The sequence below is a fragment of the Rissa tridactyla genome, chromosome 1, assembly GCF_028500815.1.
Source record: "Rissa tridactyla isolate bRisTri1 chromosome 1, bRisTri1.patW.cur.20221130, whole genome shotgun sequence".
NCBI classification, from domain to species: domain Eukaryota; kingdom Metazoa; phylum Chordata; class Aves; order Charadriiformes; family Laridae; genus Rissa; species Rissa tridactyla.
The window spans coordinates 8419270-8446735 of record NC_071466.1 but is presented as its reverse complement, the minus strand read 5'-3'; the positions used below and the strand labels follow the sequence as shown (position 1 = coordinate 8446735).

General features: G+C 45.5%; 1 protein-coding gene across 10 annotated transcripts in view; it reads left to right on the top strand.

Annotated features, from left to right (window-relative positions):
• The window catches only part of FAM168A (family with sequence similarity 168 member A), a 222389-nt gene that overhangs the window by 89449 nt on the left and 105474 nt on the right, over nucleotides 1-27466 (top strand). For all 10 annotated transcript variants that reach the window (XM_054188920.1, XM_054188915.1, XM_054188912.1 and 7 more), the window contains one exon: nucleotides 20425-20512. In XM_054188920.1, the coding sequence (XP_054044895.1) occupies nucleotides 20443-20512 (70 nt within the window). In that variant the 5' untranslated portion in view covers nucleotides 20425-20442. The remainder of the gene's footprint in view (nucleotides 1-20424; nucleotides 20513-27466) is intronic.

Here is a 27466-nt window from a genome sequence, read left to right as displayed (position 1 = left end):
ATTAGGGCTCGTTTAATTACGGGGAGCAGCTTTGGAATAACCTGAAACCTCTGGTAGTCGGTGTCTTTGGATTGATTGGTGACAGGTCTGGCAGGGAATTATACAGACCCATGTGAAGTCTCCAACCTATGTCAGGAATATACGTAGGCTATATAGGGCATGGACCAGCACATCACCTCGTTAACCACATCACCTCAAAATCACCTCAAACGGTCGGGAGGGAGCTAAACCCACCCTGGCTGCAGCACAACTTCCAGCCCTTTCTTGGGAAGCGGGACGTGGGGGTGGACATCAGGTTAACAAAACCAGAACAGAATGAGATGTATAATTGCGAAGGGTGTGATGTTGAGAACGAAGCGATGGATCGCCGTAATTAACAGCCAAATAACTTAATTTTTTTGCCAAAGTGGTGCAGGATACGAAGCGCGATGCGTACGGAGAACGTGCAGTGAGAGAGGTTTGCAGGAGATTGGCTGAGGTCGGGGGCTGTTTCACCGCAGCCGCTGCTGGCTAAAAAGGCCACCCCTGTAGGGTAGAGGCTGCTGAAGCAGCTGAGCCCCATCTTTTTAGGAATATTGAGAGTTCCCAGACTTTTCCTGAGCTGCACGTATTTCCTCCGTCTCATTACCCCTGGGAAAGTAAAACACCAGAGTTGGTGCTCCATTCGTCTGAAGCCTTATTTTGTTTTTTGAAAAAACACTGAACAGCCTTAAAAAAAAACCAAACAGGATGCTTTTTCTTTTCTAGTGAAAGCAAGTGTTGAATACTGGATTACGAGATTGGAAATAGAGTCGTATTTTTATATGGCTCTTCTGTAATTCCGGGATTATGTTTAACAAAGATCCTCTTCAGCTACACCAGTGTTTCATTAGCTTTGGATGCTGGTGACCCCAGAGCTTTTCCTACCTCATTAAACTCTCTGAGATGAAGTCTTTCTCTCTATATTCAAGGTGGAATTTCCTTTTTTTCCTTCTTAGTATTTTGTTAACCTATTTTAGGAATGATTCTTCTGGATTCACACCAAATATAGCTGCTGTGACTCAGCCTACTCCGTTCCTGGGTTTGGGCTTGGAGATCCATTTGCTGCTCTTGCGTTTTGTAGCACTTCCCTCCTCCTCTGTAATTTCCCCCTCTTCGTTTCTAATCCAGTCCTCCCGCGTTCCTCAAGTAGCGTTCTTCAGTTGAAATGGCTTTCCTATTGATCCTGGGATTTTTAAGGTTGTCACAAGGTTTTATAAATCAGCATCAGAAGAAGAATTCAGCGCAGGAGATTCACGGTATCCAGGCAGCCATTAGACTGTCACGAAGCCCTCACCTGCCATTTTAGTAATACAAGTCACAGAATCACAGAGTGGTTTAGGTTGGAAGAGACCGTAAAGATGATCCAGTTCCACCCCCCTGCCCTGGGCAGGGACACCTCCCACCAGCCCAGGTTGTTCAAACCTCTGTCCAACCTGGCCTTGAACCCCTCCAGGGGTGGGGCAGCCACAGCTTCTCTGGAATGGTTTTAGGATGAGGGGGAAGGGGTTTCCACTGCAAGAGGGGAGATTGAGCTGAGATCTCAGGCAGAAATTCTTGGCTGTGAGGGCGGTGAGCCCCTGGCCCAGGTTGCCCAGAGAAGCTGTGGCTGCCCCATCCCTGGAGGGGTTCAAGGCCAGGTTGGACAGGGCTTGGAGCAAGCTGGGCTGGTGGGAGGTGGCCCTGCCCAGGGCAGGGGGGTGGAATTAGATGGCCTTTAAGGTCCCTTCCGATTCCAACCATTCCATGATGCCAAACTCAGATTTGCGAGATGGTACAGGAGCTGACGAGTATTTTTACTTGCCTCTGAATTGCCAATACCCAGCAGCACAGACTTAGCATTTCTCTCTCATGTTCGGTTTTCTGTTTCCCCTCCCCAATGTCTGCAGAAGATTTTCAAAATCAGATGGCGACAGTGAATTGCAAATCAGGAGGATTAGCATTTGTATCAAACACACTCCGGCAGAAGGAGATTACAAGTCCTGGGTCAGCCGATAGCAAGAGCTCAGGAGCGTAGCCATGGAGCGGGTGCTGCTGGAAGGGATGAGAAGGAGCAGAGTTCAGCGACACTGGCCACCTGATTTTCTGCTCTGGTCCTTCTACAAGGCTGCCTTGACAGATGTTTTGCCTCCGCCAGGATTTTGTGTTCTCCCATGGACATGCTTGGAGGTTTCACCTCTCCCTGCAGAATAAAATCCTTCGAAAAATGTCATTTCTGTTCTTCAGTATCATACCTTTCTTTCTCTTTCAGCCAATAACAAGTATTTTGCATCAGATAAAAAAACCCCCAAAACAGTAGAGGCGCAGCCACACGCTTCATCTTTTTACGGATGCTTTCAGTGTAGGCTGATCTGAACAAAGGAGGGATGTGAGACCGGCGAGCATCAACGGCGGCTTCGCCAAGAGGTGAAAAAGGCCCTTCTCGTCCACGCGGTGCCACGGTCTACAATACCTGCCGTTCTGTATGCGCTCAGCGTGGCCTCGTGTTAATTTGAAAACGAATAGCGCTATCCGGGGGAAACCTGGGCTTCCTCTGCAAAGGGCTTAAACGCCCGAGGTGCACGTTCGCTTAATTGCTTGCCTGTGGCAAACAGATTGCCTAAGGGTGAAATTAAAGTGCCACTCCTAAAAAGCTTTCTAATTACGTTTCCGTAGCCTTCAGCCACATTAGGGGGAAAAGTCTGACGCTGTTGCGCTGGTGTCTAAATCTAGGCACTGTTACTTTATGATTTCCGTAGAAAACGGAGGGATGTGAAGAGCGTCTTCCTCTCTGTGCGTCCCGAGTCTTCCTCTGTAATGGGACTGGGAGCATTTTGCAGGTTGAGGGGTGCTGACGGGGGAAGCACGACCCTGGTAATGGCCGGGACCCCTCCGCCCCGGGAAATTTCTATTGAGATACTTTATGGGGTGCATTCACCGGCCTCTGATGTCTCAACGCATGCACCGCTCTCTTTAAATGCATTTCTATATGTAAAGAAATAAATAAAGGTGTTGTATATTATTACACATTTAAATACATATTTTATATAATATATATTTAGGTTATGTTATTATACATTTAAAAATATATTATGAATTGAAAAGGAATAACCAGATTATTTTATAGTTATTGGAAGAAGTCTATTTGGGGGGGAAAAAAAAGAAAGACAGAAAGAAAGACAGAAAGAAAGACAGAAAGAAAGAAAGACAGAAAGACAGAAAGAAAGAAAGAAAGAAAGAAAGAAAGAAAGAAAGAAAGAAAGAAAGAAAGAAAGAAAGAAAGAAAGAAAGAAAGAAAGAAAAAGAAGAAAGAAAGAAAGAAAGAAAAAGAAGAAAGAAAGAAAGAAAGAAAGAGGGGGAGGACCTTGGGGAAGTGTCTTGCTGTGTAATGCTCATTCTTTATGAAGTGTATATTCCCAGGCTCTCCAGATCGCAGAGGTCATGATTACTCTCACAATTTGCCCTCCTTTTCTTTCCGTCAAGGACATTTTTTTCCCCCTGTGTTGCCTGGCAATTCATGTGAAGATGGCTTAGGTCCTGCCCTGTGCTCTCCCTCTGTTTTCTGCGCCGGTCACATTGTCGAGCATCTTAGGAGTGATCTTCCAGAGGCTGCACATCCAGCCCGGTTTCTGCCTTACGGGGCTGCGGGGGATTTTGCTGCGCTTACTGTGTATTTGATTCTTTCTAGATCCCGGTTCCTTGTTAGCTCTCCAGGCATCATTCTTCCTTGCTGTTGGAATCATCTCTTAAACCTGAATTAATCGTTGAACTGAAACCAGGAACTCCATTTCTGTTGTTTTTTAAAGAAAAAAAACCACGACGCCCAATATTTCACAAAATGCCAAGTGGGAATATTGAGCTTTTTTTTCCCAAGCATGTAAAACCGAAGCCAAGAATTCATTAAAAACTGAAGTGAATCTTAGCAAAATTAGTCCCCTGCCAGGCTGTGTTTTTCATCGCAGGTAATATCGATTTGGGCATTGTCAGAGCAGAGAAAAATTTGGAGAAAGGAAACCTCTCGAGTAGGTGGTGCGCACCTGTGGCATGATTGATAGAGTTAATTTAAGACACAAATTGAATTGTTATGAAGAATGATGGCGGGAAGGTTCTTATGTAGGGAGACGATGCTTATCAGCATGAAAATAAATGTGTCACAAATTGGTTGCAAATCAAAGGCCTGATTTTTTTTTTTTTTTTTTTTTTTTTGCTTTTTCAAAATGCATAAATAAGGGGCGTGCATCTGTAAATCATGTAATCACTGTCTACCGTATGCCGGGTTCTTTGCAGAATATACAAAAGACTGCTCTGAAGAGTTCGTAATATAAAGCTATGAGGCTACAGACAGCTCTGTGTGCTTCAACCCAGGTGGCTTTAAGCACGCCTACGCGTAAGCGTGTTGTAAAATAGCTGCAGCACTGAATTCGAAGAGTAATTAAATTATCGGTCACAGGTAATACCTCCCCGACACATCTATTTGGACGTGCGCAAGCGCTTGATTTGGTGTTGGCTTTGGCACAAGGCAGCAGCAAGCGTATGTTTTGGTGTCTTACTTCTGTTATTTATGGTGCGAAGACGTAGGTTGATGTTAAACTTTAATTTCAGTGTATTTTGGAGAAGGCCATCACCCGAAGGTTATATGTCTTCAATTTAACTTTGGCCTTTGCTACCTCTAATACTAGCGAAATGATATTAAAAACGCAGAAAGCTTAGGCAAGCTGACAATGGAACAGATTTTGTAGAGACAGTCCAAGTTGCGGTGGCAGCATGCACATAATATTTGGAGTAACCTGTTGGCTGGAGAGGATCTTTAAAAAACAGAAATTCACTGAAAACGTTAACTTGCAGAAATAATTTCTTACAAGAGGGATTAACGTGAAATTAAGCCATTTTGTGGCAAACGGAAACATTCAGACATTTTTTTTTGTCAGCGGGGGAGCCATAGCATCAAAGGGACACTGATTGATAGGAAATAACATTTTTCTCACTGCTCCGTTGAAAGGCATCGTAGGTCTTGTGTGGAGGCTCCAGCATCCTTCAAGGCAAAGCAAATGGGAATGACGGATTAGTGAATTAAACTTCTAATATCGTTGCTGGCTGCTCTCTTGAGTTTTCATGTCGCGCAATATCCTTCGACAAGTGACCGTGTTCATTGTTCTGGGATTGCCCTTATCGAAAATATCAGTGGTTGCGATGGGAAATTCTGCTTCGTTCTTACATACCGAGAGCATCGCCTCGTGTTGGATTCGCATGAGTATCGCATCGTTAATATTTTAAACAAAACACCGGGATTTTTTTTTTTCCTATTAACGGATGCTGAAGCCCTGGTTGTTCAAGTGGCTCCACGTTTCCTTGACCTTACCCGCAGGAGAAATCAATTTGAGGTGAATAGAAATGTTCACGGGTGAAGACCAATATTTGCTTAGCTGCTTCAGAGTAAGCTGGTCTTTTTAAACATTTCCGAGAGACCTCAAAGACTTTTTTCGTTGTTTTTTAACGTCGGCATACACTGTTATTTGAAGGAAGACGTGAATGACTGCTCTGCTTTTAGTTTCTGCCGTGCCATTCAGTCCCCAAACTGGCCTTATCCCCCCCGGATGGAAAACAAGAAAGCAGAGCTGGGTTGTCTGGCCACTCTGAATCATCGGCTGGGGATTTAGCAATTCTTCTTTCGCTGATATAAACTGCAAGCTCTAAGCTCCTTCAGACTTCATTGAATCTCTTCCCACTCTTTAGTTTGGGAAGGAAAGTCCGGAAATCTATGAAAAGTGTTAATTGTTGACTTGCTGTGGCCTTTCAGCCCTTTTCTTTGTGTGCGCTGCAAAAGCATTCCTGGTTTTGGCCTCCTGGGCTGGGTATATTCACTGGAAACCTGAATGTGTGAATAAGAGCACGGCAAAATCCTCTGTAACGGCAGGCGGAAAAATTCTTGGCTTTTACAGTGATTATGAAACGAATATGCTAATTGACTGCATATTGCATGCATTATAGAGGCCTGTCATACATTCATCTTGCTCGCCTGTCTCTTCTACAGTGTCTGCTACAAACCTTCGGTAATTTCTGTGTTGAGTGTTTGACTTGGGTTTGAGACCTAGTACAGCTTTATAAACAGCTGACGCCTTCACGTAAAGATTTCACGTGATCGATCATGGTCATCTGGTGCAAACTTTCTCTCTCTTATGCTGGTTATATATAGTTTTACTGAGTATTTTTGCAGCATCCATCCATAGAGGCTTAGGCTCAGTCTGTAGAAGAAATACCGAGTAGTAAAGAGCTCAGGTATGATGAGTTGGACACGTACTAGAGCAGAAGAGTTTGTTGCGGAAGGAGGCGTGCATTCCTGATAGGGAGGGAGAATGGTGAAGGTCAGCTCCTTCACCCACCCTCAGCCGCCCAGGAGCACAGCAGGGTTTGGTCATGGAGGCAGTTGGGTTTGGGCAGGTGGTGAGATGTGTGGGACACGGTGCTCGGGCAGTGACCCCACCAGCCCTGCTTGACCTTCAGCCAACGCCGTGCAAAGCTTTTGTGGGCTGTACTCCTGTATTCAGTGCTCTGGTCCTGCTCTCCAGCTGAGCCACCTCCTCCTCCAGCTAATTATCGCGATTCTTTTATCGAAAGCTGTAGACCACCTGGTTTCCCACTCCACTGATGTTTGAGAGTTGAAGGAGATTAAGTCTTTAGGATTTGTATCAACTAATTAATGTCATATTTTCAGGTTGAATCATCTTTATTTTGATGACTTGTAATAATAATTGCAGCGCCTCTGCCTTTGGGTGTACATCAGCCCGGACTGTCCCATATTCCCTTAGGAAGTAAAAAGCCTACCTCAGCTCTGCCTGTGGTTGTTGTGAATATAATGTTTTCTTAACTTGAGTTCTGTTTGTTCATCACTTGGCAGCTTTCACCTGGAAAAGCCAACAGCGTTCTTTTGCTTATTTTTCAAGCGGTAACAAGTTGCCACGTAGATTCACCAGGTATTGGTGCCGCACCAGGCACACCAAGACCAGCGTAAATCTGGGGTCTCTTGTTCTCCTGCCATGTAGATTGATTTCCAAATGGAGGGGACAAAAGCCAACGTCTACCTGTCTTTTGGGTAGGAAAGACTTTCAGTCTCCTGGGCTCGTTTAATACAGTATCTCTTGCCAACACAAAATTACAAAAAGGATGATAAACAGACCTCTTGCCAAAGCTTCCTTTCCGCTAACAGATTTAGCCTGTGCTCTCCTTCGTCTTCCCTGCTACAGCTTGGTTTTAAAACAAAGACTGCAAAATATTTAAGGAAGAAGGGACTATTATGGAGGATTGATCCCCTCCGTTTGCAATGTTAATCTTCATTTTTCCCAGTCTCTATACCCCATCTTTGTCCGTGCATCAGCACGACTAAAGGAAAAGAGAGGGCAGGGAAGGATTTGCTGTGCTGCCCGTCAGGGGAATGGGGCTGGAGCCAGAGGATGACTCCCTCGTCCTCCCACCGCTGAACCCTGCCTTAGGTTTCCAGTCTTGACGGGGGAGAATAAGGCCTGCGACCAGAAAACGGGACCCGGGAGGAGATCGGTAGAGGAACAACCATGGCTGGAAGTCATAAATCACACAGTCAAAACCTGCAGCGGGGTGGATTTGAATGCTGACCAAATATAGCCGAGAGGATTCTGACCCATATATTATGAAAAGGAGAGCTCTGCCCTCATCTGATCTTAATTCCAGGAATATTGTATTTCTGGTGTGTCAACTTTGTACAGTGTAATCCCTTCAGAAACAAATTTAGATCTTTATCCTATTGCAGTGCGTGGGAAGGAGCGATGTTTCCAATATTCAGGGTATGGTTGGAAAGCGATTCTCCCATACTGAGGGGAGTAATTACAAAAATTGAAGGAAGGTAATTAGTGGTAGTGGTTGGAAATTTTGGAGCAAAACATAAATTAAAGCATGTCTTTGAGGATAACGTGACTTTTTCTGGTATTGAAATTTTTATATTAGAAATCGGTTAATACAGTTTGGTTTGACCCAGTGGAAAAGAAAAGAAAATGTGATACCGTAGCCTGAAATGAAAACAAGGGTTCATGCAGCCGGTGTGATTTGGATATGCCGTCCGCAAGCAACTGCCGTCTCAGCTCACTCTAATGGTGTCGCCTTCAACTCTTTTTCCAACCTGGAATTTCTCTAGCTGACCACATCCCATTTCTAAATTATGTTTTAAACCATTTGAGATGGGAGCCTCCATCTCTAAAACATGATGAAGTACGTGAGTCTAACAGGCACAAACTCGCGCGTAGGAAGTTCCACCTAAACATGGGGAGGAACTTCTTTCCTGTGAGGGTGGCAGAGCCCTGGCACAGGCTGCCCAGAGAGGTGGTGGAGTCTCCGTCTCTGGAGACATTCCAAACCCACCTGGACGCGTTCCTGTGCCACCTGCTCTGGGTGACCCTGCTCTGGCAGGGGGTTGGACTGGATGGTCTCCAGAGGTCCCTTCCAACCCCTGTCGTTCTGTTATTTGTTCTGTGATTCTCTGTTGAAAACGATGGAGCGATGGCAGCAAGTTTGATGCTCAGGAGACGAATCTTGGTCCCGGCACTTTGATCTTGCTTACCTTGAGCCCATCATCTCACTGCTCTCCTGCAGGCTTCTTGGCATCTGTAAAACAAAGCTTGGATTATTCATGATGGATTATTTAATATTTTTGAAGAGCTTGGAAGAGGAGATGCTTATATCTATTAGTAACATGAATTGTCTTTTAATGACTATTATTTTTGTGTCTGGTTTTTAATGTGTGATTACTAAAGCGTAGCGTCTCTTAGGAGAAGGAGCAATGGTTGACTGTGAGAAAGGTCTGAAGCAGCCTAAGAAGATAAGAAAGATAACTAAGAATATTATTTAGTTTTTTTTTTTTATAGTGACTGGGTGATGTTATGGGATAGATGTTTATAATCCAGGGAAATTTTCTAACCAAAGCCTTAATAATTTTATGGTAGGTCAAATTCTGCCCTAAGTTAATACAAAATGCCAGTCAGACACTATTTAGTGCTTGTTTAGCATCATAACGGATGGGGTAAGTAAATTTTCATGGTCCCATGAGGCATCTTAACATCATCTGTTTGACTGATATGCTGCAGTATAGATATCCGTCAATGGAAAAGAGTGAATGCTACCTTCTCCACCACCACCTCTCCAAGGTTTCTGGTGTCCTACCAAGTGCCAAGGAAACTTCTCACTGGAAGGAAGATCCAAATTGAAGTCTTTGGAAAGCAATTACGTCTGACACCAAGAAAGTTACGGGCTGAAACTGTGGAGGGAGGTAGAGGTCTGAGAAACGAGTTACAACACAAATCATTTTGAGCCAGAGATGAAGTGCTGGTTGGAAGGACATCTGGAACCATCCAGTCCCAACCTTGTGCTCACAGCGGGGCTTTTGCCAGCACTGGGTTGGATCAACCATGGCCTTGCTTAGACCAGTTCTGAAAACCTCCAGCAAATCTGTGGTCAACCTGGTTCGGTAAGGCAGTACCTGTTGAGTCAAAAGGCTTTTCCTAATGGCCAATCTGAATCTCACGAGCCATCGTTTGTGGAAAGAAAATAGCAGAGAGAAGAGTCTTCAAACTGCGTGTCCTGGAAAGTCTTTTCAGCGAAACACAATGAAGTAGGATTGTGAAGATAAAAGAATCGAGATAATCAGCTGGAGGAGGACAGGGCTCAGTCAGAGAGCAGAACGAGAGCACTGAATACAAGAGTACAGCAGGGTTCATTTCAAACGGAAAAGTCAGCAAGGCCTCAAGTTAAAGAAATTAATAGGCATATATCAGGGAAGACGTTTGAGAACTACTGAGAATGGGTTTGGACACATAGGGACAGATATGTTAGATATTTTAAAAAATACATTTATTTATTGGTTACCTGCTGGTGAATCCCGTCAGTCTTGCAGGTATTAAAGCGAGGAATTTACAGCGCAGAATTTATCTGCGTACAGACGTTTTCTCCCCTGGAAACAAGCAAATATAATACCAACTTTTTTTTCCTCATTGTCAAAGTTTCTTGTAGGGCAACTGGTTTCTCATTTCCTGAGGCCCATAAGGATATTTTTATGAGCTCTGCCTACTTCAAATAATACAAAATATAGATATTTTGCCATGCCAGGTTCAGGCTCGCTGAGGAACCGCTTGTTGCCACCAAGTGCAACGAGTGATCCTGTCTGCCTTGTCTGTCTCTGCTTTCTCAGGCTAGGGCAAGGATTACCTTTACTAGTTTTTAATATGCTATCTAGCATAATTGAATCATCAAATTTTTTGGATCCTCTGGCTTTGAAGTATATCATAAACCTCAGCAAATGAAAGGTCGAAAATTTTTCCTGCCTCAGCATTTATTTTTGGGCGGTCTGAGATCAGCAAATTCCAAAGACAAGAGCTGCTTTGTGCCTATAGATTAGCCTTTTAATTTTTCATGGGATGAAGACACGAGGCCTTTTTCCCATTAAAGGTGTCAAACTTTTCTCAAATGAAAGGTGTGTGGGTTTATTTAGTCATTTATCTGAGAGGAGGTAATAGGTGATGGGAATGTGGCTCCTTATGAGCTTGGCTAGGGGCCAGAGGAGGCCCCAGAGATGCTGGGAGGGCTGGAGCCCCTCTGCTGGGAGGACGGGCTGAGAGAGTTGGGGGGGTTCAGCCTGGAGAAGAGAAGGCTCCGGGGAGACCTTGGAGCCCCTTCCAGTCCCTCAAGGGGCTCCAGGAAAGCTGGGGAGGGACTCTGGATGAGGGAGGGGAGCCATGGGACGAGGGGGAAGGGTTTTCCACTGCAAGAGGGGAGATTGAGCTGAGATCTCGGGCAGAAATTCTTGGCTGTGAGGGTGGTGAGCCCCTGGCCCAGGTTGCCCAGAGAAGCTGTGGCTGCCCCATCCCTGGAGGGGTTCAAGGCCAGGTTGGCTGGGGCTTGGAGCAAGCTGGTCTGGTGGGAGGTGTCCCTGCCCAGGGCAGGGGGTTGGATTAGATGACCTTTAAAGGTTCCTTCCAACCCAAACAATTTTGTGATGCTGTGGTCCTGTGACCCCCAGCTAGTTCATGCCACCCTCGTGTGTCTCCCCAGTGAACAGATGGGTGCTACTGCCCTGGTTTGGAGGTCGATCTGTATGAAAGACACTGTAGGACTGTAAATAATCCAGCTCATCTTTGTTTTCCCTTTGCTGATCTTTGAGATTGGGTAGGTCAAGTGCTCTATGGAAATCCCTCGCTCCACAGCATTTCCAGTTGTTTTAATTCTTTCCCTCCATCACGCTCAGCTTCAGCTGAACAGTTTGTGTTTCTTGAGGTGAGAACCATCTGTGGTAGTCATTAACATCTTCCTGTTCCTGTCTCTGCTCTCCTGTGGACGTCCTCCAAGCTGGTAACAACTCTGTGGCAGGGGACGGCGGCTCATTGCTGAACCCCTGGGGCTCCTCAGAGCAGCCGGATACAAACACATTTGCTTTTGCAGTGGCTGCAGTGGCCTGACACGGAATATCTACGCAGAAAATACATCGTCAACGTAATTAATGAGTAATGCAATTCAGTCACGTTCAGAACCTCATGAAAGACCATCCACAAATGACATTGGGTTAATCACCAGCTACATTGGCTGCACTGCTGACTTCAACGACATCCGTGTTCGTACAGTGAATGTCTTGATTTCATTGGGTAATGACTACACTTCAAATATCGCCGTATCATGCTTTTTAAGTATTCTTTCAAAGTTGCAATCTCTTGAATGGAGGGAATATTATTTAAACTAGCTCTTCTAATTCAAAACCAGACTGGAGAGTAAAGCCCTGCAGCATATCTTTCCTCTGAAGATGGTCTGTGCATGGAGGACACCGATGCTGTCTGCAAGCCTTTACCCCCTGAGGGATGCAGACGTGCCATCCCAAATCTGGTTCACATCAGCAAAGACATTCCTGCGTGCAGTAATGTCGACTGCTGGAGCGTTCCTGAACCGTGGCTTCACTGCACATCTTCATTTCCACTGGAAATTCTCCCAGAAAAAAAGGGTCCAGGACAGGACTGAGATCAAGTGAGCCTGAAATCCAGTGTGCATTTGAAATGTGGAAACATTTTTTGGAATAGCAAACACTTTCTCAGGAGAGAAGAACTGTATCCTGAGCTGCATCCCCAGCAGCATGGGCAGCAGGGCGAGGGGGGGGGATTCTGCCCCTCTGCTCCGCTCGGGGGAGACCCCCCTGCAGTGCTGCCTCCAGCTCTGGGGCCTCAGCACAGGAGAGACACGGAGCTGTTGGAGCGGGGCCAGAGGAGGCCCCGGAGATGCTGGGAGGGCTGGAGCCCCTCTGCTGGGAGGACGGGCTGAGAGAGCTGGGGGGGTTCAGCCTGGAGAAGAGAAGGCTTCGGGGAGACCTTGGAGCCCCTTCCAGCCCCTCAAGGGGCTCCAGGAAAGCTGGGGAGGGACTCTGGATGAGGGAGAGGAGCCATGGGACGAGGGGGAAGGGTTTTCCACTGCAAGAGGGGAGATTGAGCTGAGATCTGAGGCAGAAATTGTTGGCTGTGAGGGCGGTGAGCCCCTGGCCCAGGTTGCCCAGAGAAGCTGTGGCTGCCCCATCCCTGGAGGGGTTCAAGGCCAGGTTGGCCGGGGCTTGGAGCAAGCTGGTCTGGTGGGAGGTGTCCCTGCCCAGGGCAGGGGGGTGGAACTGGATCTTTGAAGGTCCCTTCCAACCCAAACCATTCTGTGATTCTATGATTCTAAAAGCTTCTTGCCTAGCTCTTGCAGCTAGGTGCCACTTCACGGGTGCTTTATCAATAAAAATAGCAATACGAGAATCAATAGATGTATCAGTAGGGTGTTTTGAGGACCAGGTGACCCTTCTGCTCCATCTGCATGACTTTAAGCAGCCAGGTGCTGCAGGTTTTGTGGAGCTGGAGTTTCCAGTACAGATATTACATGTACTCAAGTAAAACAATGCTGGAGCAGAGCTGAAATATTCTTTGGAAGTGAAAAGTGGGGAGAACTGCACAAAAAAACGCAATATTCAGGGTCCGGATTGATGCCCTGGGTCAATTTGTATAAACATCAAGGTATAGCTGAAATATAGCGGAATAGGTAAAAGTGAACATTGTATTGTACAAACAAGAGCTGCCATTAATAATTTGCTGCTAATAGAAGCCTTAAACTTTTTGTGGAGTCTGGCCGTTCTTTGGTTTCCCTCTTTAAATGGATTATTTTTATAGTGCATTTTGTTTTGTTAATGGAAGGTTAACTAAAATTGTGTCAGCTTTGACCTGATTCTTTTGTAGGGTCTTTAACAGGTTCAATATTTTGCTTCATATGAGATATGTTCAACCAACATTTAGTTACGGTGTAACTTAAAAAAGGAATAAACTAAAAAGGAAGTCTTAAAGGTGGAAAACCGCGTTATGTTCTGAATTTCCGAGCTCGTGCACGCTGTCACAGCAGAGTTTTTTGGGGGAAAGGTGGGACGTAGCCTTGTAGCCTGCCTAAATTAACCTTTAGCGGATGGATTGGAAGTTAATTTAATTATTGTTTGGTGGGTCCCAAGTGAGGGTCAAGCTTCAAATGACTTAACTGAAAAATTGTCAGAAAATTATTGGAATTTGAATGCAGTGTAAGGTCAGGAGGTCTTCCCATGTTCAAGGAGGCTTTGACTGAATACTATTAGCATGCGATTTGTATAAAATGGAATTAAAAAGAGGTGATGTGCAGATCAAGGAAGAAATGTATCTCTTTGCTCTGCCTTTTTTCTTTGTTCACACTCTTTTGGGTTTGGTTCTGTGCCCTCTGATGTGAAAGAAATCATTTTTGGTACGTTTATTTTCTCTCAGAGGAAAAAATACCACTCTCTTTCCGAAGAAAAGGGTAAGGAACGGGGCTCTCAAAAGCATTTACGTCCCAGTTTCACAAAAGCCGAAGGCAAATCACAACCTAAGCCGTATGGAAAATGAAAGGGTAAGGCACACTGACACAAGGGCTGACATGAAACAGGATGGAAAAGCGTCTGTCATCCAGAAAAGCTCATGTTTGCATTATTTGCTGTTTTCTTTACATTTGTATTTAAGTTTAGATCTACTGTTTAATTTTTTGCCAACCCGAAAGATGCACATCAGTGTCACTCTTCTAAGAACCTTGTGAAATATATTTATTTCTCTGTTTGTAAATATTTTATTCTTAGTCTGAAAAGAAAATGAAAAATAACTTCATAAACTACCAGACTCTTGCATGCCAGGTTTATTCTTTTCTTTTAGGATTTTTAAAATCTCCTTCAGCGTCTCCTTACTTTGCCTCTGTACGGTAGGAGTGGGAAGTACCTATGTTTCTGTGTAACAGAGTGAGGGAGGTGTTTAAGATGCCAGATTCCCCAATGTGTGCGTCGAAATACTCGTGTTAACATTTGTTTATGCTTAAAAATCACGGATGCCCGCCAGTGTTGGCAGCCTCGAGGCCTGAATGACTTTTGGAAGTGGTGAAGGTGGTCATGGTGCTTTCGAAAGGCACAAACTAAACTAACGATAGAGGAAAACAACAGGGTAAGGTGTTCCTGTTGTCTTGCGTCCGTAGCAGTTTGAAGGTGGTGGTGATACCTCTGCTGGTTTCTGAGTGCACTCAAAGTGCTCCCATCAGAAGAGCCAGGTGGGATGGGGCTTTGGACAACCTGGTCTGGTGGGAGGTGTCCCTGCCCATGGCAGGGGGTTGGAACTGGATGATCTTTAAGGTTCCTTCTGACCCAAATCATTCTGTGATTCTAAGAGGATGAAGTAGGTGATGTCCCGGGGTGTCACCAGGGATGAGGGACAGTCCTCTCCCTTGGCAGCAGCAGGAGAGCGCGATGCAGAGCATGAAGCCCAGCTCTGGTCCAGCGAGATGAGAGCACCCAAGCGTAGCTCTGCAGCCACTTCAGAGCAAGGCAAGTTCAAGCTCAGCATTCACGGCACGAGCATTTACATTTCCCTTCTCCTGCTGCTTGGAAATCCTCCGTGCAAACTCGATTTGACCGGTGCGGTGGCCTGCTGATGGCGTGGTGGCCACCCATAGACTGACCTCTCTTGTATTTCTGTTTACCCTTCATCTGAAGTAATTTCCTCCTGTGATGGAAGCATGCCACGCACTTTCACAGGAAAGACAAAATAGATGAAAATGTAACCAGGTTACAGCCAGAAAGTATCCCGAGACTGTTTGCTAGCCTCTTATTCCCATGGCATTCCGGCTGGAGTTACTCCTTCAGCTCCTTGCTGGAGTCTCAGCAGCTTCTAAGCAACTGAGCATCGCTGTCGTGGGGATTAGGAAGCAGCGGAAGCTCCGTGCAACAGAGCAATACTTGTGTTTGTCTGTTTATAATTCATTTCTATTAGGCTTTTTTTTGTTGTGTATTCATGGCCAGGAGCAAGTGCTGCAAATTATTGTGGCGAAGGAGGTTTAATTTTGCTAATCCTGTTTTATTCCCATTTCAGCGTAGCTTCTCGAATGCCACAATGCGGCGCCTGTAATGAATTTAAAATGTATTATGGAATGGTATTGTCTTGCGGAATGTATTGGAAGCTCATCTGAATGGGCTTTAATACTAGAATAATGCTAGATGCTGAAAAGAAAGAAAAATCATCCATCTGAAATGCCGTTCGCACGGACTCTTTCATGCTGGCTGGAAATAACAGCCTGCGTACCAAGCAGGGAGGAAGCACAAGCCTCTTCCTCACAATACCCTCAACCCCCTACCCTGATTACAATCTTTTTATTGTGGCGAAAAAGCATTTGCTTTCATCCTTCTCGATAAGAGAGTTTCTTTTTACCGTTTGGTCCGACACCTAGTGCAAGCCAGACATAGGCTGCAATTTTCACCAAATTATCATTTATTTCTATGTTTTACACCCAAAAAAGTGCAAACGAGATGACGAGGGCATTGAACAAGGCGCTTTATCAATGCAGCCGTGACTCCATCCTTGGCCGGGAGCTTACAGTGGGACAGGCAAGGCAAACAGGGAGCGAGAGGGGGTCCCGGTCCCGGAGGTGAGGTGTCCTGACCCAGGCACGAGCAGCTCTGGGAGAAGGACTTGGGGCTGCTGAGCCCCAGGAAATTTAGTGCCTTTTCATTTGATTTTGCTTCTGAGGGGAGGCCAGGCTGTCGGGTCCAGCTGTCACTGTGTGGTCCTGGGTGGAGGATTCATAGAATCAGAGAATGGTTTGGGTTGGAAGGGACCTGAAAGATCGTCTGGTTCCATCCCCTGCCCTGGGCAGGGACACCTCCCACCAGACCAGCTTGCTCCAAGCCCCGGCCAACCTGGCCTTGAACCCCTCCAGGGATGGGGCAGCCACAGCTTCTCTGGGCAACCTGGGCCAGGGGCTCACCGCCCTCACAGCCAAGAATTTCTGCCTCAGATCTCAGCTCAATCTCCCCTCTTGCAGTGGAAACCCCTTCCCCCTCGTCCCATGGCTCCCCTCCCTCATCCAGAGTCCCTCCCCAGCTTTCCTGGAGCCCCTTGAGGGACCGGAAGGGGCTCCAAGGTCTCTGCGGATCCTTCTCTTCTCCAGGCTGAACCCCCCCAGCTCTCTCAGCCCGTCCTCCCAGCAGAGGCGCTCCGGCCCTCCCAGCATCTCCGGGGCCTCCTCTGGACTTGCTCCAACAACTCCATGTCCTTCTGGTCCTCCTTCAACTGGAAGGAGGGGAGAAGAGGTTGGTTTTCAGGGAGGTCTTTGAGCTGGCTCACAGCAACCAGTACTGCTGCAGAGGAGGATACTTGGTGGTGTTACTTCCCCATCCCTGGAAACATTCCAGGTCAGGTTGGATGGGACTCTGGGAAATCTGGTCTAGTTGAAGATGTCCCTGCTCATGGCAAGGGGGTTGGACTAGATGGCCTTTAAAGGTTCCTTCTAACCCAAACTATTCTATGATTCTATGATTTCTGCTTTTCCTTTTGTTATTCCGGGGGACGAGGGACCCTCAAAAACTGATTTCTTGGGTAGGAGGCTGGCCCTGTGTGTGAGAAGGAGAATACAGGGCTGGAATAAGATGGACCCATCACTTCTTTGCTCTGTTGCAGAACATCCTCAGCTTACAGATCCTGTGAAATGGCCAACATGAAGAGCCACGTACCCACGCGTGACTGATGAACAGGATGTGGCTTTCTGCAGCCATTCGGTATTGCTGCAGGGATCCCAGTGCCTCCCAGTGCAGAGAGCACCATTCAGCACCATGGGCACATTGTTGAGAGCATAGTCCAATGTCAGGCATCATGCTCTAAATTGGGTGGCCACACACAATGTAGAGCCTCGGTATTGACTTTTCTCCTGGGAACACAAAGATGGGTGGATGGGATCAGATCAAAGGACCTCACAGCCTAAAAGCCTGTCTGGAAGAGTGTCTGGGGAAGAGGAGGAATTGCTCTGTCCCATGTAACGCTTCCCAAATCCCACCCTTCTGGCAGCAAGGGATATGCTGAGGCAAGCAAAGCGACCAGCCACCCCCTTTGCTTGTTTTGAACCTACAAAACGATCGTTTCTTCTAATGCCTCCACTTGCTTGGGTTATGAGTGTGTGATTGCTGCCCCCCCCCCGCCTTTCTCCAGGTCATGGAATCACAGAGTGGTTTGGGTTGGAAGGGACCTTAAAATCATCTTGTTTCAACGTCCCTGCCCTGGGCAGGGACACCTCCCAGCAGACCAGGTTGTCCAAAGCCCGTCCAACCTGGCCTTGAACACCTCCAGGGATGGGAATTCCATAGATCTTTTGTGATTTATATTTTTTATAGATGTCTGTCACGTTCCCTGTCCCACTGGGCATTTCTTGTCTGGACTTGAAGAATTGTATTAGTGATTTAACAGTTAATTATGGCCAGGAAATCTCCGCAACTCTGTGACATCTCCCTCCTCCTTTTTCTCTCAGGTCCTATTTGTGGTGTCTATTACTTAAAGCATCGTATACCAGTAGTAACCCTTAGGTCACATATCATTTCAGTGTTCTAATTCAGAACAGTACTGCACTTCGAAGGTGACTCCCACCAATTGTGGGGTTGTTCCCTTGTGCAAAGTGGTTTTGGTGTGCATGGACCAGATTTCTTTCAGAAGCTTCACTCCAGTTGCCCATCACACGTCCTCCAACCCCTCATGGGACACACTGGTCCCTACCAGTGCAGGACATACCAGTAAAGGACATACGGGTGATGTCCTTCAGACAACTTCAAACTATGCATCAGGTGGGGACCAGACTTAAAACTAGACTAAATCTAGTTCAAAGGGAACCTCAAAGCGCAGAGGGTGTAGCCATAGGAGCCCCAGCACAAAATGCTTTGATTCCCGGATATCTCTGACTGCACCAAAGTGTTGATTAATGTAATGTACTCTTTGGATTTTTATAGCGCTTTTCCTTGTCAGAATATTTTGCAACCATTAAAAGTTTGAAACACCTTCTTGCCTTATTCCCACTATTGATGTGGAATCTGCATTGCAGGGTGATGATGGAATTGAATGGCAAAAATCCCCAAAGCATCATTGGTGGGTGCATTTGGGTGAAAATTGGGGGAGGTTTTGGCTTCTGAGGTTGTGTTTAGAGCAGCAGTAGATGCTCCTCAAGCATTGTATCGCGCTGGCACTTCTGGGCAGCGCATTCTCCCACCTTGTTACTGTCAAACCATCTCCTTTCAGGTGCTTTCAGCTTACTGAAAAAGCAAGGGGAAACTTGTCCTGCATGCTTTGGACAGGGAGAGGCATTTCGTTTGGGTTCCTTGTCTACGATGATTTGTTTGGAGAAATAATGTGCGACAGAGATGTGGTGGTTGGGCTTAAATCAGCATTGTTTTTTTCCACTAAAGAAAAGAATTGTTGCGAATACGGATGTTTTTTGAGTTTCCTCTTCATATGAAGAAGCCGTGTGTGTTTAAAGCACTGGTAGGTAGACATCATGTCGCGTACGTGGCCACGTAGTGTGTGGCAGCCCAAAACCCAGGCTTTTGGATCGATGCTTACAGAAGCTGGTGTTCACCATCTCCGAGATGGATGACGTTGGGTTTTCTCCTCTAAATGAGACCTCAAGGCTGAAGGCAGCCCAGGCAAACACCCGCTTGCCCAGGCCAGTCTCCCTTCGGCTCAGAGTGCTGCCTGGGGACATGGGGACAAAGTGGCCATAAAACCCTGATGCTTGGTTGTAAATCCCCAACCATAACGTCTCATGGATGTGAAGTTTTGCATTGATTTTCTTCTTGATATTAACTCCATCGCCTGTTACTGAAGCCACTGACATAAAAACATGTCTCCGAGTATCTTTCTCTTCCAGCTCGCTTTATAACCGTGATTTCCTTTGCTTTGAGAATTGCTCCTTCTGTGCTAACTTGAGGGTGGAGGGAAGGCTAATTAATTAAGCAGTAATTGTTGTCAAGTCAATTGGTGCTAACATTTAACATTTGACTTGTTTACTATCCTGAGGTAAAGCGGAAGGAGTTAATGATCTAACAAATTGTGCATCCATCATGAGAGACTTGCTTGGAAAGAATGGGTTTATTTATGAACTGTAAAATAATACATTTGGAAAAAAAAAACCCTACATTTTGAAGCAAGATCGTTGAGGTTCTTGTGTGAAATTGTCACTAGATAGCTGTGGAGACAAACGCGTCGCCTAATAAAGCTTAATGACTGATTTTCCCATTAATCAGAGTTGAGAATGTGCTTCATTAAGATAATTAACTGAGCCAGTTGCTTAACTGACAGTTAGTAGACACAAATTCCCAAGTTACTTGCTTTCCTCTAAATAAAACTCATGAGAAGCTAACCCGCCGCTCCTTCATCATCTTTATTGGAGAGAGAAACAGAAGGACCGTTAAAATCTCATTGCCCGCGTTCGGTCCGTGACGGCATCTCCCTGTCTGGGACAGTGGTGGGATGCCGTGGGTGGCCCTGGGTGGGTGGGTGGCCCTGAGTGGCCCTGCACCCAAGCCTTGGGTTCCAGCTTATTGTAGTCAGCTCACGCTGAAAAGCTTACAAATATTTGCTGCTTTCCATCTCGCCAGCAGCAAATGGTCTTTTATCTGCTAATTTCTGAAAGGTCAGGTCTTTGTTGTAGTTGTTTTTGTCGCCCAAGAACTATTAGCTCCTCCAAGGGGGAGAATTCCTTGTCTGAATTTGTGGCTTCTCCTCTTTGTTCATCGCAAGCGAGAAGTGGGGTCATGAGTCCTGAACCCCCCTGAAGGCAGGGATGCGTAAGATCAATCTTCTCCAGCTACATTTGTAGGCAGAATATGGAGCGCTGAAGAAGTTAGGGGAATTAACTGAGAGATCCAAAACTTGAATTATTAAATATCCTATCTGGTTGTAACGTCTAGTTGTAAATCCTTTCCTTCGCAGCTCTCTGTGTCTTGAATTCTAACGTGGTAATTGCTATCACGTAGCAGAAGACTCTTTGCACAGAAGACGACTCTGGAGCTAACGTAAGGCGATTGTCTCAACTCTGCTTTTCTTTTGTCCTCAGAGTTCCCGGTCTTCCACCATGAACCCTGTTTACAGCCCCGTCCAACCTGGGGCTCCCTACGGAAACCCGAAGAACATGGCGTATACAGGTAGGACCGATGTTCAGCAGCTCTTTGCGAATGTCCGTATGCGGTGGTGAGAGCAGATGCTCGTTAATGGGTGGTTAATCCCTTAACGGAGGGAGAAAGAGTTCCTATCAGAGAGCCAGGTGGAAACGTGACTTGCAGGAAAAACGCTTCAGCGAAGCCAGTGCAGTAAGGTTGGTGAGAAGAAACAACCTGAATTCATAAGAAAAGGATGCCCTGGAAATCTGAAAGTAAAAGGATCAAAAGGGGGTTTCTTTAGGCAAATAAAACACATAAGAAGTTGCAGGGGGAGGGAGGTGGGAGCTGGAGGGCTTCCCTCCGGAGCCGAACTGAGCCACTCAGGTGCATGTGCTGGAGTAATCCTGCCGTAGAAGTGCGGGTCCACAGGCGAGAGCCCGTTATTTGGAGAACACCCAGTTATTGTTATAGGTGGGATTTAAACTACCTTTATTGGCTGATGGTTTTGTTTTCAAGTTACACTTTGGTTGAGTTAATCTGAAGTTGAACAGCAAGTCTGGTGTCTGTTTGAAGTCCATCTTTGAAAGCAAGTTGTCTAAAAATGTCATCTTTAATACTCGAAAAAGGCATCGAAATATGTTTGCCATAATTACGTAACCAGTGGGGAACTAAAGCGTACTGGTGCGGAAAGAATTTAGCTCAGAGAGAAATCCTGCTTTGGAAAAAGAAAATCTCAGTTTAGGTGTACCTGTGGTTTTCCCCGTGGATTATGGTTACCAGCAGTTGTTCTTCTGATCCCGCGTAAGCACCTTACAAAATCAGCCTGGGAAGACGTTTAATTAGAACATTTTGTTGAATGTAATTAGCCGTCAAGCGTCATATTGTGTTAAGGCTTCCTTCTTTATATTTGCGTCGCCGGTTGTATGTGTTGACTTTTACCTAATGTGTGAAATTCCTTGGGAATGTGCTTTTGTGGAGGAGAACGGTCAACGGCGAATGGAAACGGACATCAAATGCTCGTAGCTACTTCATTTACAAAATATTCTCGTTGACTTTCGTCGCTCTTTCAGCTGGTAGATGAGTAAGGGCTGGCTGTGTCACTGCGAGGAGACCCGTCTGATCCTCCGCAAAGCCGAGAGTTCCTCAAAGGCTTTTTGCCCCATTTTTATTCACCCTTTTTTTCCACCCCCACCCTGTCAAATTTATGCATGCTGCTTTGTTGGAGATACCGTAGCTCGAGGGAACTTTGGTCTCGCAGTCAAAGCACTGGAGGCTTGGAAAAAAGAAAAATGTCCCTGCATATAATAGTCTCTTCAAAAATATCACCATTGTAAGAGGACTGCAGACTCCAGCGGTGCTTGAGTGATAGAATGAGCTCATAAGTGCACGGTTATTTTCCTACACTGGAAATAACAGTAATTTTGTGCTTTCCGGCCCAAGGATGGTTTGGACAAGAGTCTACTTCTCTCCCACTTTACTTTTTTTTTTTTTTTTTTTGGCACGTGTTCAAAGTTCTATCTTAATAACCACGCAGTGTAGATTTTCGATATCTGCTTTCATACAGTCCTGAATGTTTTAGAAGCTGCTTTCTGGCACTTGATAAGACAATTTTATTTAGATATTGAAGTGCAGATTGGATGGAGTTTGTACCTTGACCTTTGTGGAAGGAGAATTTGAGAGGGTGATTTCTGGTTTAGATGAATGAATTCTCTATGACTGCGTTCGGAATAAGTCAAATGGCAACATTAATAGGATGTTACCTTCTAAAACAACCTGCTGGTTAATCACCGTGAAGGTTATATCATGCATTTAAATATATAAAGCTATTGTCTGCCTTGGCCAGCTTGTGCCAGCTCTGGTAGGGATCATGGCGAGGTGGCCCCCAGGAGAATGGTTTCACCCCAAACCGTCGGACTTCAGGCATTTATCCTCCGGAATTTGTGGTAAATGAGGAGAAAGCAGTGGCAGATGTGCAGGATGACCTTGGAGAAAAAAAGTTGGGAGGCAGGTCAGACTGGAAAACCCCAATGTAACAAGGTCCTTAGTTATGCCAATGGAAAACCAAAGAAGGGGAGATTCAAGTGACTGCTTGAAGGTGGGACACCGATGCAGGAACTGAATCGTGTTGGTGCTCGGGTCTAAGGTAAGGAGTCAGTGGGCTGAATTCTTACAATGAAGCCCCCAAATAGATATCAGGTTAAAAAGTGTTTAAACCAAGAGCTATTGTCTTTGCCAGGCAAATGGGTATGACAGAACCGTTTCATGATGAATTTGTTTGAATATTTAATGAAAGACCTAAAGTTACATTGCAAAAGAGGGGGAGAAAATTTAAATTTTATCCGTTGTATAGAAAAGACAGGTAACTCCTGGGGGTTATTAAAAGAAGGCTGCCATGGCTCCTGCATTCCAAGTGCCAGGCTCTGTCGATCTTCTTGCTTTCTAAGCTTAGACCTCATTGACATTGCATTAACTTGCATCATTTAGCTACGTATCAGTTTCTAATGTCGCCACAGGCTATTCTGGAGGATATTTAAACACAGAGAAAGAAAGAAAGTAGACTTTGTACGGGAGAAGCGTCAAGTTAAGGAGTTTGGAGATACTTCCTTCTCAAATTGCTTTGAAAATAATCGCTAAAGCGTATGACATGGTAGATCTGGAGGGAGGTCGACTGCCATTGCGTGTGGGAATCCCTCCCGTGGCCCTGGTAGCTTGGTACAGCTTTGGGACTTAACGAGTGTCTCGACTCTGGTCGGGAGCCGAACGGAAGAGTTTGCTCGGAGCCCCGAATTTGGAAGAGCACGTCAGCAAACCGTCCCCATCATCACTTCATGAGGCAGAGTGTACAACATCTGTCCCAAATTGTTGATTGGAGATCTAATTTGGTATACAATATAGAATTTATACAGTATAAGAGATGAATTTATTTTTTTTAATCTCATCTTTTTGCAGTCATGGAGGACACTGAAAAAAAAAAAAGAACGCCAAGCTTTATATTAGTCAAGAAAAAGAAATAAAAACCTACTGAAGTGTAATAAAGTTGAGGTAAAGCTTGTTAGCCCTAGGCCATGTTCTCGGTTTGCTTTAGAGTTCAGGTTTTTTTACTCCAAATCTAGTGCAGCACGTGTATTACTTAATTTTTTGTCTTTAAAGATCATGCATAAACCATTAATTTCTAACCTTGCGGAATAAAACTCAGGTGGGATATGTGCAGAAAGAAAACAGGGACGGTAATCAGGGTACTGGCAGGCTGAATTCTATGCTCCTGTGGGTTTTTAGTACTAAATGTGAGTGCTTTATAGAAATAGATTGCTTTTGGTTGAAATAATCAATTTTAATCTGATTTCCTTCTCGTTCTCACATCTTGGTTGTTCTCCATACCTGGTGGGCTGGGGAGAGAGGTCCATTTCAAGAGAAGTAACAATTTTTTTTACCAAATCGGCTGCTGGCGTGGTAGGGAGAATGGGAAATCCTTGGCACATACTCAGAGTACCTTACGTAACATACGTTTATTCAGATTCTTTGTTCCGTTTTGATCTTCCTTAAAGGAAGGGTGAAGTACAGTTATTTCCTAATGATTTTTAAAGTGTGGTCTGAATTAGATGAATTTTTATGGGAAATTATAATTAAGTTTAAAAAATTAAAAAAAAGATGTTTTGAAATAGAGTTAGTAGGTGAAACAAAGCCAGAAGTGTTAAATTTGAAAGAGAAATGTTTATCAAAGCAGCCCCCATGTTTGAACTAATGGGTTTATTAAGCAAAGGTGGTTTCTTTTATAGTAAGTACGTCTTATTTTTCGGGATCCTTAAGACCCCCAGATCTGTTGGATTGCACCCTCCTTCCCATTTTCCTTCCTAAACTGAAAGAGGAGAATAACTCTGGTACCTTTTCTGCTACCAGTACGTTCTCGCTGTCGAATGAGCTGATTGCGGAGCTGAGTTAAGGCGACACGGAGAGAATATTCAGAGCTACGTCTGTCCGGCGCCGGGTTTGTGCTCCAGCAAGTCCTGGTTCCTCGTGCTCGGTTGGGGACTGTTCCCACTTCGCTAATTCGATGTATTTTAGAACATCAGCAGCAGCGTTTGAGTGTTGTTTAGTATTTAATTAAAACAGACTGTAATTAACTTGGCTCTTCATGTAAGCTGTTGTTTTAATTGAGGCTAACTTTAACACGTATTTAAGGACTCTCATTTGGTTTTTTGTTATTGGTAGAATTCGCTTTACCTGCCCCAAACGTGAGCTGACGAACTGCCTGGTTTTCCTTGGGCACGTTATCCTTCTCATTTTCTTGCATCCACTTTTGCTAAGACACCGGTCCTGCAGCAAATAGATTAGCTCGTCGGTGTGGAATCAGGGGTGAAGAATCAGTCTCTCCTGTAGCTTGTTTGACTTCAAGCGTGAAACTATAAAAGTATTTGTTATAGCTCACGCTATTATCATTTTCCCTACCAGAAGCTGATTAATATGCTGATAAGTTGCTGTGATTCATGAACCTTCGGTAGACTGACTCCGTATTCAGCGTAGTTATTACTAAATAATAAATGATAATAAAATCCAAGAGCCCAAAGAGGTGAAGCTGGTGAGTAAATCTCCAAGGAGTTTGTGTCACACGGCTCTAGTCCACAACACTTCCCAAGTTCTGCAATGACCTGCTCAGGAGCTTCCATGCTCAGAAGAGACGTTCTCCCGCTCACGTTTTTTGCTGATGGAAGTCCTCACTTTCCCTTCGACAAACAGCTCTGTTCAGGCTCTGTGTGCCATGAAGCAATATTTCTGTTCTCCCCCCCCCGCCAAATATTGAAGGTAAAGGAAAAATGCTTTTATTCAATAGGAGTAGGACAAGTTCTGTTTTTTCTAGTTTCTCATTTTTTATCCATGCAGAAAAACCACTAAACTATATGGATATATTGTCTTCTGGTCCTTCGTTGGCCACAGATTACTGGTGGTTATCCCCCTCCACCTTTTCCCCGTCCAACCCTCTGCTTGCTTTCTGACAAAAAGTCAACGCTTTTATTGCAGACTCCTTCTACGAGTCCTGAATCCCTGCTGTGGAAGTGCCGGTACTTTTGTATCTGATGCACACACCGTTCAACCCTGCCTGGGGTCTCTCCCGGTCACCCAGATTCAGAATTGTTTTGCCCAACTTTAGGTACCTGCGGTGTGGATGTGGGCGATCCCCTGAGCTGCTTCAATGGTAAGGGGCAAGAAAAGAGCATCTCCCATGTGGTCTGTTTTATTTTATGAGCCGTTGGATTGTGTCCTAGAAACGCTTATTCCTGAAGGGTTATTGATGGCTCATCAGATGTAGACATCGAGGCAAAGTGGTCTGTGTTTGGTCTTGAGTCCCATCCCTGGGGTTTGCGTCTGAATTACTTACTGCAGGTCTTCTAAAACCTTAAGATCTATTTTAAAGAGATTCTGTCTTGACCAGGTTATGTACCTGGCCCGTAGGGAGGAAGGGAAAGGCAAACCTGTCTTCAGAGGTGTGGGGCAGGGAAGGATGGTGACTTTCTAGGCTGAATATTCCCACCACATGTAAAACATGGATGTCTTGCCCACTGAAGGCCGGCTGGGACGATCATTTCTCAAACATGAGGTTTTCAGCTCTTGTCTAATCCCTTCAGCCCATACCCATCACTGGAGTCTGTCCTCAAGACCATCAGATCATGGTTATTTGAACTGATGAGGACGCTTGGTCCAAAGCCACGTAAGTCGCTGATCTTCCCACCTCTTTGGTCTTGCTCAGGAAAGAGTCAGGGTTATGCAGCTTGGTGGCAGCCGAGGACAGTGTGGCAGAAAGCAACGGCAAGGAGTCCTCAGGGAGGGTCTCACCCTCATAAAGAGTGTAGAGAAGACAACCGAATCTTTGTTTCTTTCAATAGATCGTGGAGTATGAATGTGAGCTGCTGTCATCAAGAAGCTTTTGTTGTGTGGCAGCACTCAAATGGCCGGATTCTCTGGTTTTCATAAATAAAAACATTTCAGAGTTCTGATATCTAAGGCACTTGTTCTTTTGATAGCTCATTAGCCAGGAGAGCCCCACTGCTACAGGTCGATAAGGAGTTCACTTCTCCAAGCATGCTGCTCGGTGGGTGCTACTGCAGAAGCCCCCATCTCTGACCTGCCAGCTCTCAAGGGATTTCCCCCAAAACGTCTTAGGATCAACATCACCCTGTCTGGGACAGTTTATCCGTGTAGGAGGCAGTACCTAACGTCCTTAAATCTGGCCAGATACAGGCTGGGAACTCCCCGCTCTTCCCTCTCTGTTGCACATAAGGCTTGGGAATCCCAATGACAGTATCTTAATGTGATGGATGTCCTCCTCCTGATCGTCTTCTCTGCTTCTCCCAGGGCTCTTTCCTAACCTGGTTTGTCGGGTGGCGTCCCCCAGCCTTCCCATCTCATCGCAGCAGGAATTCCCATGTCTCTTTTGCTAATGAACCGTGTCTCTTTTACTTAATTCCTCTTTTTCTCTTTTGCTAATGGTTTGCTTCCGTCATGCATTCAGGTTTCTGCCGTGGATCTTCTGCTGCTTCTCCGCTTGTTTTTTATCTTGGAGAGGACTGGAAGGTCGCAACCTCCATCACCCCCTTCCCTGGCTTTTTGGGAAAGATGATCAGTCATAGAATCATAAAACTGCCTAGGTTGGAAGGGTCCTTTCAGATCATCGAGTCCAACCATCAACCCAACACTGACAAAAACCACCACTAAACCGTATCTCTAAGCACTATGTCTACCCGTCTTTTAAATCCCTCCAGGGATGGTGCCTCAACCACTGCCCTGGGCAGCCTGTTCCAATGCTTAATAACCCTTTCAGTGTAAAATTTTTTCCTAATATCCATCCTAAACCTCCCCTGGGGCAACTTGAGGCTGTTTCCTCTTGTCCTATGGCCTGTTCCTTGGGAGAAGAGACCAAGTCAAGCCCCTCTGCTGCTCTTCTGATCCTTCTTCTTCTTGCCTTGCTCGTTCCCTGGAGTCTTTCATTCCATCCAAGCTATTTTT